Source organism: Lactuca sativa, chromosome 7 (genome assembly GCF_002870075.4).
Source record: "Lactuca sativa cultivar Salinas chromosome 7, Lsat_Salinas_v11, whole genome shotgun sequence".
NCBI classification, from domain to species: domain Eukaryota; kingdom Viridiplantae; phylum Streptophyta; class Magnoliopsida; order Asterales; family Asteraceae; genus Lactuca; species Lactuca sativa.
The window spans coordinates 77,975,678-77,990,890 of NC_056629.2; the positions used below are offsets into that span (position 1 = coordinate 77,975,678).

General features: G+C 40.2%; 3 protein-coding genes across 3 annotated transcripts; all 3 read left to right on the forward strand.

The window, feature by feature from the left end:
* The first annotated feature begins 1,278 nt into the window (after positions 1-1,278).
* On the forward strand, positions 1,279-4,316 carry LOC128127276 (uncharacterized). Its single transcript, XM_052765724.1, has 2 exons — positions 1,279-2,361; positions 3,690-4,316. Exons 1-2 carry the CDS (start codon positions 1,279-1,281, stop codon positions 4,314-4,316), a joined length of 1,710 nt encoding a protein of 569 aa, XP_052621684.1.
* A 3,676-nt stretch (positions 4,317-7,992) lies between these two features.
* LOC128127277 (uncharacterized) lies at positions 7,993-10,296 on the forward strand. The gene has a single exon (XM_052765725.1). The coding sequence runs from the start codon at positions 7,993-7,995 to the stop codon at positions 10,294-10,296; it is 2,304 nt and encodes a 767-aa protein (XP_052621685.1).
* Positions 10,297-12,808: 2,512 nt separating this feature from the next.
* Positions 12,809-13,309, forward strand: LOC111879542 (uncharacterized). Its single transcript, XM_023876008.1, has one exon. It carries the CDS (start codon positions 12,809-12,811, stop codon positions 13,307-13,309), a length of 501 nt encoding a protein of 166 aa, XP_023731776.1.
* Positions 13,310-15,213: the final 1,904 nt, after the last annotated feature.

Here is a 15,213-nt window from a genome sequence, read left to right on the forward strand (position 1 = left end):
CTTGCCGAAGACTCTGGATACGACGGCAACTATTGTCACGACAAGAACCACTTTGCCAAAGATTGCATGCTAAGAAAGATGGCTGAAAAGAGAGAGGGTGAAGATGATGAAGTGTATTACATGCTTAAATTAGAAGAAGTCAAGAAGAAAAAGGCTTCCAACAGCTCAATGAATGCACTAATTGTACAAGAAAATGCAGGGGAAGATGAGTTCGGTGGAATAGAAGTCTGGTCAACAGACTCTGAAGACGAAGAGGTTAGAAGACCCACTCATGGAAAGGCGCTTGTGGCAAAGAATGAAGGTTCAGGTGGAAAATGCTTTATCGTCACTAATAGTCCATCAACCGAAAGTGCAGACACAGAACCGAACCTGACAGAAAACAAGTGTTTTGCAGCCAAGCCGGTAAGTGAGAAGATCAACGACTGCGATCGATTGATCAAAAAGGTACATTCTATCCTTGAATCTCTTAAAATTCCCAAAAATGAATATCTAGAAGAATTAAATGAACTAAACTCTAAATTTTCCAACCTAAGTAGTAGCCTCATGCAAACCCGCTTAGCAAACTCTAACCTAACTGACCAACTCGGCAGGGTGTCTTCAAAAAGTGAGGAGAGGAGGATCTGGATTGAGCAAAAGGAAGCAGAGTTAGTTAGGGCTAAGGATGAGAGTATTTATTTGCAAAGAGACAATTTGAAATTGTTAAAACAAAGAATTTTTTTCTGTTTAATTGCTAAGCGTCTTTATACTAATATTGCTCAATTACATCTAAATTGTGAAATTGGAAAGAAAATACATAAAATGATTTTGCCCTTCCTTGAATTTAAGGAAGATAAGGTTATAGCAGAGTGTGAATCAGAAGTATCCTATGAAGAAACATCCATGTCATATAGGCTAGGTTTAGATAAGATAGAAACTTTCATCGATTCTAAGGAACATAAAAGTATGTTAAAAGATATCTTAGATGAAAATGACAGGTTAAAGATTAAAACCGAAACTATACGAACATTCGACGAGTCAAATGCCAAAGTTGTTAAAGATAATAAAATAAACTTAGATAATTCATCTGAATTTGATGCGGAGAGTGAAATGAGTGAAATCTCAGTAGAGGACATTGTTGATTGTTCTAAGTTTGTTAAAAATGAAACCCAGAGCGAAAAACCTCTTATTTCATAAAATTCGGTTGAGTTTGCTCGTCTGTCAAAGGAACAAAAACTAAAACTCAAAGAAAAAGCCTTGGTATATCAAAAGGTACAAACCGTGCCAAATCAAGTTTATGCTATGACCGGAGTCACTCAAAGACAAACAGCAGAGTTAAAGATAATAGTTGACGAGGATAACGCTGAGGGATGTGAAGACTATTTCTATTCTGCTCCCATTGATAATGCAGATGAAACCGCGGGATTGTCTGACAAAACCACATGGAGTGTCAAAGGACGATACATACCCGAACCCATCAATAAACCTTTCAGTTTCGATATTCCCAGCACAAGCGGAACTAAAGATGTTCCTGAAGAACCGTTAGTTGAACCTGATGTTCCAATCGAGAGGAAAGAACCGAAAGGTCCACTCAAGAGACAGGATGCACCAGAAGTTCAAACTAAGGAAAGTACCAAAACCAAAATGGAGGATAAAACAACCACAACCCAGAAGGAGAAACCACAAGCCAGCTTCAATGTTCACAAATCACAGAAGGAGCTAGCTGAACAGAAAAGACTCAGAAATCAAAGATATGCCTCGAATCTGAATGAACGGAAAAGGCATTTGAATTCTCAAAATCCTAATTATGAGCCTTCTAGGAAAGAATCCATGGATAAAGGAAAGGAAAAGTCAAAGGAAAATTTTAGTCCAAATTCCTTTTATTCCAAATCCAAAAACCGAAAGTCAAGTCTCGGTTCTCAACCCGAGTTCGGTTCTCAACCCAAGTTCGGTTCTCAACCCAGTTTCGGTCATCAACCCAGTTTCGGTCCACGACCCAAGTTTGGTCCTAAACCCAAATTTAGCTCTCGATCCAGATTCGGTCCTAAAACTAGTTTCGGTCCCAATTCTAGACATGGATCCTCCAGATCCCAAGATGAAACAAATTCCTTAAAGGACATCAAAGGAAAAGGAAAGTTGTTATCAGACTCTGAAAATGAAAATAAAAGATCCTCCCCTAAACCTAGGAATCCAATGAAAAACACTAAACCATCTAAAGAAACCCCAAAAGATACATTAAGATTTAAAGAAGATAAAACAAAAATCAAGGTGTTTACCATCAAAAGAAAGGATCAAACGACTCTTGTTAAAAGAACTTATTTAGTTGATGCTTCTATTGTTATTCCCTTCTCTATGAAAAACTCACCAGGTCCCAAGAAACTTTGGGTTCCTAAATCTGCTTAAATTTGCAGGTAATCAGTGACGAGCAGTTTGACAACGAATGGTATATAGACAGTGGCTGCTCGCGTCACATGACAGGGAGAAAGAAGGAATTAAGGGAATTTAGGTCTCTAAAGGATGGTGGATCGGTGATGTTTGACAACAATTCCTATGGAACAATCAAAGGATATGGGATGATAACTAATGGAGACTTCTCCATCAGAAAGGTGGCTTATGTAGAAGGATTGCAGCACAACCTCATCAGTGTATCACAATTAGTTGTGGGCACAGGCCTGAAGGTATCATTTGATGATGAAGGATATGAGATAATAGAAAAACAAACCAAGAAAGTTCTGCTGAAATCCGCACGAAAAGGAGAAATGTATCCTCTGAATCTTAATCCTATTCGGGGAACACCAGCTATCTGTTTGTTATCAAAGGCAAACACTGATGAAAGTTGGCTTTGGCATCGACGTCTATCTCACCTGAACTTCAAAGATATCAACAAATTAGTGATTGGTGATCATGTTCGAGGTCTTCCTCTTCTCAAGTTTCAAAAGGAGCATTTGTGTGCAGCATGTGAGATGGGCAAGCAGAGCAGAAAAAGTCACCCTACACGCATTAATACTAAGATAGTGGAAGCACTTGAGTTGTTACATATCGACTTGTGTGGACCTTTTGCTATAGAGAGTATCGGTGGAAGTAAGTATACTCTGGTTATTATAGATGATTTTTCACGCTTCACGTGGGTTTTCTTTCTTAAACAGAAATCAGATGCAACTCCCAAGCTGAAGACGTTCATCAAGCAAGTGGAAGTTCAATTAAAGAAGACAGTGAGAAACATCAGAAGTGACAATGGGTTGGAATTCAAAAACAAGGATTTCGAAGACTTTCTAGCTGATAAGGGGATAACACACAATTTTTCGGCCCCTTATACACCACAACAAAATGGGATTGTTGAAAGACGAAACTGATCATTGTGTGAAGCAGCAAGAACCATGCTCAGTTATGCCTCTCTACCTCTATACTTTTGGGCTGATGCTATTGCTGCTGCCTGTTATACTCAGAATCGGTCCCTGCTCAACAAGAGATTCTCGATAACTCCTTATGAGATCTTAAACAATCGAAAACCAAACGTCAAGTTTTTCCACATTTTTGGTTCCAGATGCTTTATCTTTAATTCTAAAGAAAACCGAAATAAGTTTGATGTTAAAGCCGATGAAAGGATCTTTCTGGGTTACTCTCTGTCATCAAAAGCATACCGAGTGTTGAACAAGCGTTCTAAAAGAATAGAAGAAACTTATTATGTCACCTTTGATGACAATTACATGAAGAAAGTTCAGAGAACAGAAGATGCTTCAGGAGACATCTTTCCGGAATCTAGACAGGTCTCGGTTCCGATATCCAACCTGTTTGATGAATACATTCGGTTATTTGATGAACCAGAAAAGGCAATACATTTGGAGGCAACAGCAGCAGACAACAGAGTAGATAATATGAAGAAAGTCATAGACGAAGCTGCCAAATCAATGGAAAACGAAACACTCACTCCTAAACCATCACCCAATACCTTACACACCGATTCAACATTCCAGGGGGAGAACTCTACCACTTTCAAACCATCTGAAGTTCCTGTTGAGGGGGAGAATCCCAATTCCTCCCCAATATCTACTAGTTCAACTAATACTCAAACAAATGAACCAAAATCAACATGTGATACTCCAATCGAGGGGGAGATACCCTCTGCCGATTCTGCTGAAAACAAAGACTTCACTTCGCCAGTCGAGGGGGAGAAGGAGAAAACAAGTGACAGTTCTACTGAAGAAGGTGAAAGGGATCAGTCAGATGTTGAAGTTGAAGTTGAAGCAGAACTAAATCCAGAATATGATCCACTCTATCCTCCGCTAACAAAATGGACAAAAGACCATCCCAAAGAGCAAATTATTGGTGAATCCTCATAAAGTGTTCTTACTAGATCTCAGCTGAAGGCGAAACAAACAGCATTATTCTCTAAAGTGGAATTTTGTATGTATAATTCGTTTATCTCCAAAATAGAGCCGAAAACCGTAAATGCTGCACTTGATCATTCTGATTGGGTTCAAGCAATGCAGGATGAGCTCAATGAATTCGAACGAAACAGAGTTTGGAGATTGATTCCTCCACCGAAAGATGCCTCTGTTGTCGGCTTGAAATAGGTGTTTAGGAATAAGCTGGACAAAGAAGGGAATGTCATTCGTAACAAGGCTCGGTTGGTTGTAAAAGGCTATTGTCAAGAAGAAGGGATTGATTATGAAGAAACTTTTGCTCCTGTAGCAAGGTTAGAGTCTGTTCGAATTTTTCTAGCATACGCCGCTCACAAGAACTTCGAAGTTTTCCAAATGGATGTCAAATGTGCATTCTTGAATGGAGAATTAGAAGAAACTATCTATGTTGAGCAACCACCTGGTTTTTTGAATGAAAAGTACCCGGATCATTGCTATGTGCTGGATAAAGCTGTCTATGGGCTAAAGCAAGCACCAAGAGCCTAGTATGAAACGCTTACTCGCTTTCTAAAAATGTCAAAGTTTAAACAAGGTTCGGTTGACCCAACCTTCTTTCAAAAGAAGGAAGGCGAACATTTGATGATTGTTCAGATTTATGTCGATGATATCATCTTCGGTTCCACGAATCCTAGCTTAACCGCTGAATTCAGAACGTTGATGGAGACTAAATTTGAAATGAGCACAATGGGTACAATTAACTTTTTCCTCGGTTTGAATATTAGACAGGGACCAGAAGGTATCTTTATAAACCAGGAAGCATACACCAAAAATCTGCTGACTAAATTTGGAATGAAGGGAGATTCAAAAGTAAAGGTTCCTATGGCATTCAGCACCAAGCTAACTCCATCCCTGGAGAAACCGGCTGTGTACATAACTCTTTATCGACAAATGATAGGATCCCTTATGTATCTAACAGCTAGTAGACCAGATATCATGTTTTCTGTTTGTTATTGTGCCAGGTTTCAAGCTAATCCAAGAGAACCTCACATGCTTTCTGTGAAGAATATTTTTCAATATCTAAAGAAGATTTCATCTCTCGGTCTCTGGTATCCTGCAAGATCTGGATTCTTCATACAAGCCTTTTCAGATGCTGATCTTGGAGGATGTGGACTGGACAGGAAAAGCACTACCAGAGGATGTCAATTCCTTGACGGAAAACTTGTCAGTTGGCAATCAAAGAAACAAACCTGTGTTTCTTTATCCACAGCAGAAGCAGAATACACTGCTGCCGCATCATGTACCTCTCAGGTTGTTTGGATTCAAAGTCAGTTAAGAGATTATGGGCTGAGTATGAAAAAGATCCCTCTCTATTATGACTCTGAAAGTGCAATCCGGATTTGTCATAATCCAGTGCAACATTCGAAAACCAAGCACATTGCACTCAGGTATCATTTCATCAAGGATCATGTAGAAGAAGGGAACGTAGAAGTACATTTTGTTCGTTCTGCTGATCAACTGACATACATCTTTACTAAAGCCTTACCAGAAACAACTTTCAATAAAATCTTACAAGGTTTGGGTATGATGGAAGGAGAGTCGGTACCGAATCCTCAAATCTCTCCTTAAAATTAAGACAACCGAAATAGACAGACCGCTCGGTCTATCTCTGCTCTAGATTTTTTTGGGAACCGACATGGATAGATCGCTTTGTCTATTTCGGCTCCGTAATTCTCCGGAACAGAGGAAATTGCATGATCGGTCTCTTTTGCTTCTCTCATTAATAAGATAAGGTTTTGATTGTATATTTTGTAAGTCTTTCTGTTTTTATTCTTTTTTAGAAAAATTTCAAAAATCCAAAAATATTTTATCTTTCTGTTTTTATTCTTTTTCAGAAAAATTTTAAAAATCCAAAAATATTTTATCTTTCTGTTTTTATTCTTTTTCAGAAAAATTTCAAAAATCCAAAAATATTTTATCTTTTTTATTTGTTTCAATTGCTTGTTTGTTTTGTTTGGTGTCTGTCATTAATAGGTAAACACAAGTATAATCATCATCGATAGCTCTAAAGCAGGTATGTTTCCACTTTCACACAACCTAGTTAAGTGTCCCTAGAAGCATGCTGTTGTATGTTGTCTTAAGTCTCTATGATGTTGAGTAAGCCTTAATGATTCGATCGATACCCATCGTTTCTTCCAAATCAGGCTATTTTACCTCTCTCGGTCTAGATCTACTTTACTCTTCTCATATGAGATAAGAGTTTCTCTGCTCTGTCACGCTTATCTAGCAGAAGGTACATTCGGTTCCTAAACCACCTTCTCATATTCTCCATCCACCTTCGGTTCACTAACGTAACCCTTGAGACTCTCGGTCATTACCACTGAGGTTTATGGTTACACAACATCTGTGTTTATGATCTTGGATACGATTACCACGTTCTAAGTGAAACCCAAAATCCGACACCAAAAACGAATTGACGGCGAGTGATATACTCAAGCATTTACTGGTTACCTAAGGAAATCTCTTTTTATTTTGCGTGATCTTTTATGAAATTGTCTACAGCCAAGACATTTCTTCCCAAAGAGGTCCAGTTAATTTTTTTGAGATTTCTGCTTCCTATAAGTCATTAACATAATAATAAATCTCACCTACCTGTTCAATAGATCACATCAGTCTCACAGGTACCTCTACCAAACACTCAGTTTTATGTTAAAACTCGATGTTCGGTTGGAGGACAGCCACCCAATACCTATGATCAAAAGAAGCCTTTCAATGTTTATTAACAAACAGATGATCGTATTTTTCGGGAAACCACACAAGCACTTCAAGTCTCTCTTGACTTTGAAGGAAGTGATTCTTGCCCGGAATCCTCTGCTTTCTGTCTTCTAAAAAGACATCACTCACGTCCAATACACACTTGCTTTATTTCTTTATCTTTCACACTCTTATGCACGAAAATTAATATTTTCCAACATTCTTATTGCTGTTTGGTATAAGTTTTGGTTATCGGTTGTGACCAAACAAGGGGATATATGGAATTTCAAACGATTTGAAGATAAGATTTCAGCACGTACATTTGCTCCATTTCAAAACCCACGCGTGCTGACGTTTTCCTGGGATTACCAAACTGTCAAATCACGCTTTTTAAAGCGACACTTTAGCAACCTCATCATCACGTTTTTCTCTCTCCATGCAACAGTATAAATAGGGGAGATCGTTTCATTTGTCATTTAACAATCACGAATTACCTCCTCCTCCACGTTCACACTGTTCATCTTCTTCTTCGTTTGTCAATGGCGACTTCATCTTCTGCACATGATCAAACTGCAACATCTTCCTTGCTTGCAATCAAACCCAACCAAAACATGATTATCGAAATGACACCATTCCTATATGACTCATATATGCTGCATGTTGTGGAATGTCTAAAGTATTCCCCCCTGTTGTTGGCCCTAACCCAGGTTGAAGCGGTTCCAATGTCGCTGCTATCTCAAGTCTACTCATCGGCGACTTATGACAAGAATAAAGATCGCATCTACTTCACCATTCATGACAAGAAATCCTCGATCTCTAAGGCGAAGTTTTGTTCCATTTTGGGGCTTGCAGTTGATTCTTCGATCATCTCGATGACTTCGTCACGACAACACAACTATTCACGATGATGTATGAGATGGGATACACAGATGTGCTTACATCGATTGCAAAGGTCAAGAAATCGTGTTTACCATCGCAATGGAATGGGTTGCTGACATTGCTAATCAAGGGTTTGGCAGAAACATATGGTGGTTCAGACACAACAAGCAAAGGCTTTCTTACCATTCTTTATGGTTTATACAACGGGATCAACCTAGATTATGGCACTATAATCTGTTCCCAAGTAGTGCAGAGTTTAAACACAACGACCTGTCATTTAGAGATCTCTTGTGGTCGTTTCTGGACCCTGATTACAAAGAAGGCCATGGATTCTTTGGAGATACCTGTCATGAAGGATGTTCTTCTTGCCTCTATTGCCTCATTCCATACAAAGAAGATCATCATATCCGATCCAAGTAAGTTTCATCACTATGGATTGATTCCGGAATCCATGTACAGGTGTGTTTCGGCACAAAGCAATGTGATGGCCGAATACCGTAAACACTCTCCTCTTGGTCCAAGGGTCCTGTCTGAAGAACAACAAGCTACACTGGATGCCTTGGATCAGCCTGCTAACAGAGGCAAACGGGTTATAAAGAAAGAGAAAGAAGAAACTAAGGAGGGTAAGCCAAAATCTTCAAAGCGTAAGTCTGCTGAAGGGGATTCTTCTCAATCAAAACCGAAGAAGATAAAGAAGATGGCTAACAGACCCAAGGGGAACTTTTCTCCTGGATCTGATACGGTTGAAGATCAAGACGCAGAAGCCGAGAATCCTCAGGTTTTAACCAGAGCGCAAACACCTCGAAGATCTCCAACCCCACCTACATCTCCTAAAGGTACCAAAATCCCAACTCCACCAGCCCCTCCCAAAACTACTAAAATTCCCACTCCACCTACATCACTAAAACAGAAAGCTCCACTTTCTGCTCCCACTGATATACCACCCATTCTCACCGAACCAACTTCACTACCCCCTTCAACCATCATTACCTCTGTTCCTGTCTCAACTATACCTCTCTTAACTCCTCTCACAACCGAATCCATCACTATCACCATTCCCAAAATCCTAGTGGAAGTCAATGTATCTGATACAGGGGCTACTACTGTGATTGATACTCCTGTTATCAACATACCAACATCCCCAACCCCATCCTCTACCTCTGGTGCTACTCTTGGTGGAGATGATGAGGACTATGAGTCGCTGTATTACAGTCCTTATAGAATTCCAACAGATAATGATCCTGATGCTCCTGTCACCAGTCAACATATACAGGACATTAATGAAAAGTTGGATCGACTGCTTGCTGATAGCAAAGCTTATGGCAGTGTTGTTTTAAAAGCATTCTTGGAGACTGCCATTCAGCAATACACTGATGCTATTGAGAAATCCACAGCAACAGTTGATAAGTCAACCGCTTCTTGTTCCAAGGCCACAAAGGAGGTTACTGAGGTTGTTCACACAACTCAGCTTTTCCTTGATTCTCTGAAAGCTCATACTGACACAAATGCGGCAAAATATCAAGCTTCGATGGACTCCTTCTCTAAAACTCTTCAAGATGAAACCACAAAATTTGAAGCCCTTCGTACTGATCTCAAAACAGACTCCACATCTTTTCTCCAATCTCTGGATTCTCGTTTTGCTTCTCTTTCTGCAGAAAGTACGTTGAAGGAGGACCTGATAAAACACCAAGCCACAATTGATCTCCAAAAAGTTCAACTGGATCAGGCAGAAAAAGAGATCTCTCTGTTAAAGACTCAAAGGGCAGTTTATCAAAGTTGTGCTGGTGATGTGAAGAATATCTTGACTACTCTTCTTGAACCTCATGATCCCTTATTGACCTTAACCATCTGGAAGCATCGTCAATCCAAAATCATTCCTGCAATTACAATTCTCAGTGAGATGAAGGGTGTCTCGGAGAAGGTCTTTCTTCCGAAACAAGGGGCAGAAGAGAGTGCAGATCTGAAAGATAAACTAGAACTGAAGGATAATTTAGCTTCGGTTTCTGGAAAGCAAGTTCAAGTTGATAGTGATAGTGATACTGAAGAGACTATCGCTGAAGCCCTTAAAAGAAATAAGAGGGACAAAGAGCTTAATGAAACGGTGAAGGTGGCACAAGAGGCAAAGAATAAGGAAGAGGAGGATGTCTTGCAATGCAAGAAGACGCTGTTTCCAGAATGGGACAGAGATACACTCATCAATCAGGTGATTGAGTTCCTGCTATGTACTGGTTGGAACCGATTGCTTCATTTGATTGTGATAATTCATAGGACTCGCAGTTCGACATGCCAATCACAAGAAAAGCATTTACCTTTCATTGTTTCGATGTAACTGCTGAGGTTCCTCATCCGAATCCGAAGGTTGACAGAGAGTTAGTAGATTTTTATTTGAAGAATGGTCAACCACAGTACTTGACTTGGAGTGCGCAGAAAATTACAAAAGTCAAGGTACTGAAACTGTCACCTGCTGGGAGGTTTGTGAATGTAAACTTCAAGATCAACCGTGGTACAGCAAATACGGAGTACTTTATTTCTCTGGCAGATCTTCCCAACCTTAATCCACATGATTGGATTCTGCTATACAACATTCTGCTCTCAAATCAAAGGGAGTATGAGCCGATTCTAAAACATCTAAAAAGAATGTTGGCCTCCTATGTCCATGAGCTTGTCACTATGGATCAGGAGATAGCAAAGGTGATGAACAAGAAACCGTCTGTCAAGCCAACGTCTAAGCCCGATGATGTGAATCAGATGAAGTTAGGGCAGATTGATTCAACAAATTTGACTGTCATGTTCACGAAGGGTGAGAGACTCAAGTTTCTGTTTGCATTGGTTGACAAGCATCTGTTTTCAACAGACTGTCTGGAGCATATAATCAATATCATTCATCGATGCAAGGAGAACTCAGCAGCGGATAAAAAGAACTTCACAGATATGCTTTGGTGGTACATAACGTTTAGACATCATATTCTAGCCATTATACCGAGGATATTTGAAACCATGAAAAAGTCCTTTGTAGTGAAAAGGGGATAAAGTTTCTGCTCCAAGGACGCAAAGGGGGAGATTGTTAAGTATTTTAGTGTTGCGTCTTGGGCCTCTTGGTTTTGTACTTGGATTGGCTTGTCGATCCGTAGTTATCTAGAATAGTTTCCTTTTATCTAGATAAGTTGTTAGGGTTGTACTATAAATATATGCATGCATGTATGCGTATAAGAAGATAGTCGATTACGTTGTTTCTTGTAACCCTATAATACCTCTACAGATTGAAGTTCTTTATCGAGCTCTTCTGGGGTATCTTTGCATTAATCATTCGACATATTCAGTGCAATTCTTGTGTTCTTCATTACGTTCTTATTTATATTTTGCTTAGAATCATACGATCCTAATAGAACATTGTTCTAACAAGTAGGGGTTCAGACCTCGAGTGGGGAAGAGTTAATGGTACATGGGGTGAGATCTCAACATGGGTCGATTTCCTGTTCAGCAGCGAGGGCCAGACGCTATTTCCAGCAGGGTTGTTCTGGTTATATCGCCTTTGTCATGGATACCTGGGATAAGGGTAAGGCGACCATGGATGATGTGCCGATTGTGTGGGACTACCCTAATGTGTTTCCACAAGATTTGCTCGGGGTGCCTTCGTAGAGGCAGGTTGAGTTCAGGATTCATCTAGTTTCGAGTGTGGCTCCGATAGCCAAAGCATCATATCGGTTGGATCCTCCTGAGATGCAGGAGTTTTATATACAGCTACAAGAGCTGTTAGACAAAGGATTTATTCGAGCGAGCAGTTCACCTTAGGGAGTGCTGATCTTGTTCGTGAAGAAGAAGGATAGGTCACATCGTATGTGGATCAACTACCGGGAGCTGAATAAGGTAACAATGTAGAACAGTTATCCACACTTGAGGATTGATGATATTTTTGACCAGCTTCAAGGTGAATCTTGGTTCTCCAAGATTGATTTGCGATCGGGTTATCATCAAATGCGGGTAAAGGATGAGGATGTGCAGAAGACAACCTTCTGGACTCGTTATGGTCATTACGAGTTCGTGGTGATTCCTTTTGGGCTCATCAATGCTCCAGCGGCATTCATGGATCTTATGAACCTCGTGTGCAGACCGATGCTGGATTGGTCTGTGATTGTTTTCATCGATGATATCTTGGTTTTTCCAAGACTCGGGAACAACACGAGGAGTACTTGAGGAAAGTGATGGAGACTTTGAGGATGGAGAGACCTTTCACAAAGTTGTCGAAGTGTGAGTTATGGTTGTGTGAGGTGTAGTTTCTAGGGCACCTTGTCAACCAGAAGGGTATTCTGGTCGATTCGGCTAAGTTAGAGGTTGTGATGTACTGGGAGGTTCTGAGGTCTCCATCTGAGATTCAAAGTTTTCTTGGTTTGGTGGGTTATTATCGAAGATTCATCCATGATTTCTCCAAGATAGCTGTTCCTTTGACTCGATTGACTAAGAAGACAGTTACATTTCATTGGGGACCTGAGCAACAGACATCTTTTGAGACTTCGAGACAATGGATGTGTGAGGCGCCGATTCGAACCCTACCAGAGGGCGTTGACGATTTCAAGCTCTACTGTGATGTTTCAATTACACGATTAGGGGTAGTGTTAATGTAGAGGGGTCGCGTGATCAGTTACACTTTGAGGCCGTTGAACCCTCATGAGGCAAATTATCCAACACATGATTTGGAGTTGTGGGCCATGGTTTTTTCCCTGAAGATTTTGCAGCATTACAACTAAGGGGTCCGTTGTACTATTTACACGGATCACAAGATCCTGGAGTATTTGATGGATCAGCCAAATTTGAACATGAGGTAGCGTCGATGGTTGGATGTGATGAAGAATTATGATTGTGAGATGCTTTACCACCCGAGGAAAGACAATGTAGTGGTTGATGCTCTTAGCCGCAAGGAGGTTATGGCTCCGATCATAGACATAAGTTTGAGGATGACCGTGATTACTCTGTTGTTGGAGCAGATTCGTGAGGCACAGGTCGAGACTATGAACGAAGAGCACCGAAAGAGTGAGCACATTGTGGTTCATGTGGCTTCTTTCGATTATGATAGTTATGGATCGTTGAGTCTTCATCAACGAGTTTGGGTTCTGTATTGGGGTGGTGTACACCAGATTCTGATGGAGGAAGCACACAATTCGAGGTTCTCCATCCATCCTGAGGCGAAGAAGATGTATATGGATCCCGAGAAATATAATTTGAGGATCTCCATCCATCCCAGGGATGTGGAATGGTATTTGGAGCGGTGCTTGACTTGTAGAAAAGTAAAGGCTGAGCACCAGCGACCTCACCACAAGATGAAGCTATTGGAGATTCCCGTTTGAAAATAAGGTGATATTACCATGGATTTTATCACAAAACTACCCATGACTGCGCGTAGTGTAGATTCAATTTGAGTCATCGTGGATCATTTGACCAAGAGCACCCATTTTATCCCGATTCAGGAGAGTATTTATGCAAAAAAATTTGGCCAAGATTTACATCAGGGAGGTTTTGGCACACCTTGGGGTGCCGCTATCGGTGGTTTCTTACAGAGATGTCCAGTTTATGTCCAGGTTCTGGAAGAGGTTCCATGATGAGTTGGGTACTTGTCTCCATTTCAACACATCTTTCCATCTACAGACTCATGGTCAGAGTGAACAGTCTATTCGGGCCATTAAGGATATGATGCAAACGTGTGTTCTGGATTTCAGTGGGAGTTGGGATACGTATCTTCCATTATCAGAATTTTTGTATAACAACAATTATCACGCCAACATTGATCTATGTCATTTCGAGGTGCTCAACGGGAGGAAGTGTAGGACCCTGATTTGTTGGGGCGAGGTCGGTCAATGGGTTATGGGGAGTACCGAAGTGGTACTCAAGACCACTGAGCTAATTTATCAGGTTAGGAGCATGCTCCAGACAGCTTCGAGTCGGCAGAAGTGTTATACCGATAGGCTGTAAGTCCCTAAAATGCCTGCGTATCAATCAGATCCGTTTGATGGTGCGGAATCCCAATCAAATGGATGATTGGGATTCCGCACTTCTTGTCAATCTTCAATGCGAGCTTGACTTCAGCTTTAACCTTCGATTTCTTCACAACATCAGGATGAACATATGAATCTTCAATGAATGACTTCATCTTGAGTACTTGAGGTTTTCTTCAGAATTTGGCATTGAACGCACATTGGGTGAGGAGGCTTGACGTACTGATTCTTGAAAGATGGCGCTTTCAGCTTGAGAATCTTTAGAGAGAACATCAGAGAGAACAAATCTTCGGGATCACTTCAGCAGGTTCATAGATAGCAACAGACTGATTGAGGAGCCTTCAATGCAATCTGTCACATAATCTTCAATTTCAGCTTCACCTTGCTTCTGGGGTTGAAAGATTGAATTTGAAAGAATAATCTTCATTTCTTGCTCCTTCGAATGAGAATTCTTCGATGCGCACGGACGAAGCCTTTGGCTTAGAAATCTTCGACACAAACTCCATGAATTTCATCTTTACCTGAAATCACTTTTCAAGACAAAACAAAACTAAAACAAAACTTAGAACAAAAAGTAAAACAGAAATAACACTATTTTTTATTTTGATTTTTTTGATTTTTGATTTTTGTTTTTTTTGTTTTTTTTGGTTTTTAATTTTAATTCTCCCCTAATATTTAAATTAGAAGAACACTATGAATAAACTTAACAAAAACAAAAATAATAGCTAACTTTAAGAGTGATTTGGGATCAAAGTTGTTGGACAACCTTATTCCACTTGTCGGTACCCTTATCTTCACATCTTCGTCTGATCGATCGCCAGTATTGTGGTCCACTTAAACACAAAACATTTGTGACAAGATTTGGACAATTTACCAATGATATGATACATGCATATATCTAATTGTAACTTTATTATCATGATTGACCCTAATCCTTCAATAAATTTTTCTTAAGACCATTTAACTGACTACAACCAGGGATATTGTTGTCCACCTAAATCGAGCAGCGAGATCTACAGACAATCTATATGTGTTCAATTTTAAGTGTACTAGAATGTGTTTCCTGCTTCCTGATATGCCCCAGCCATCAAGAACTTCCAGAGTACTCCTTACACCGGGTGAGCAGACAATCATTCAGAGAGAGGATAGATTCAACATTCTATTACTTATTGTTTCAGAGGGATTGAGAAGTAGAAGGTTGCATATGTTGTGTAACAGGTCGGATTGGAAGTCACGCAAAGGAGACAACATATGGCTAA

Excerpts from the sequence above, each read along its gene's own strand:
- LOC128127276 (XM_052765724.1), top strand. The coding sequence starts at position 1,279 with ATGACCGGAGTCACTCAAAGACAAACAGCAGAGTTAAAGATAATAGTT. Across the intron at positions 2,362-3,689 it reads CAGGTCCCAAGAAACTTTGG|AAAGTTCAGAGAACAGAAGA; the intron begins GTTCCTAAATCT and ends AATTACATGAAG.
- LOC128127277 (XM_052765725.1), top strand. The coding sequence starts at position 7,993 with ATGATGTATGAGATGGGATACACAGATGTGCTTACATCGATTGCAAAG.
- LOC111879542 (XM_023876008.1), top strand. The coding sequence starts at position 12,809 with ATGAAGAATTATGATTGTGAGATGCTTTACCACCCGAGGAAAGACAAT.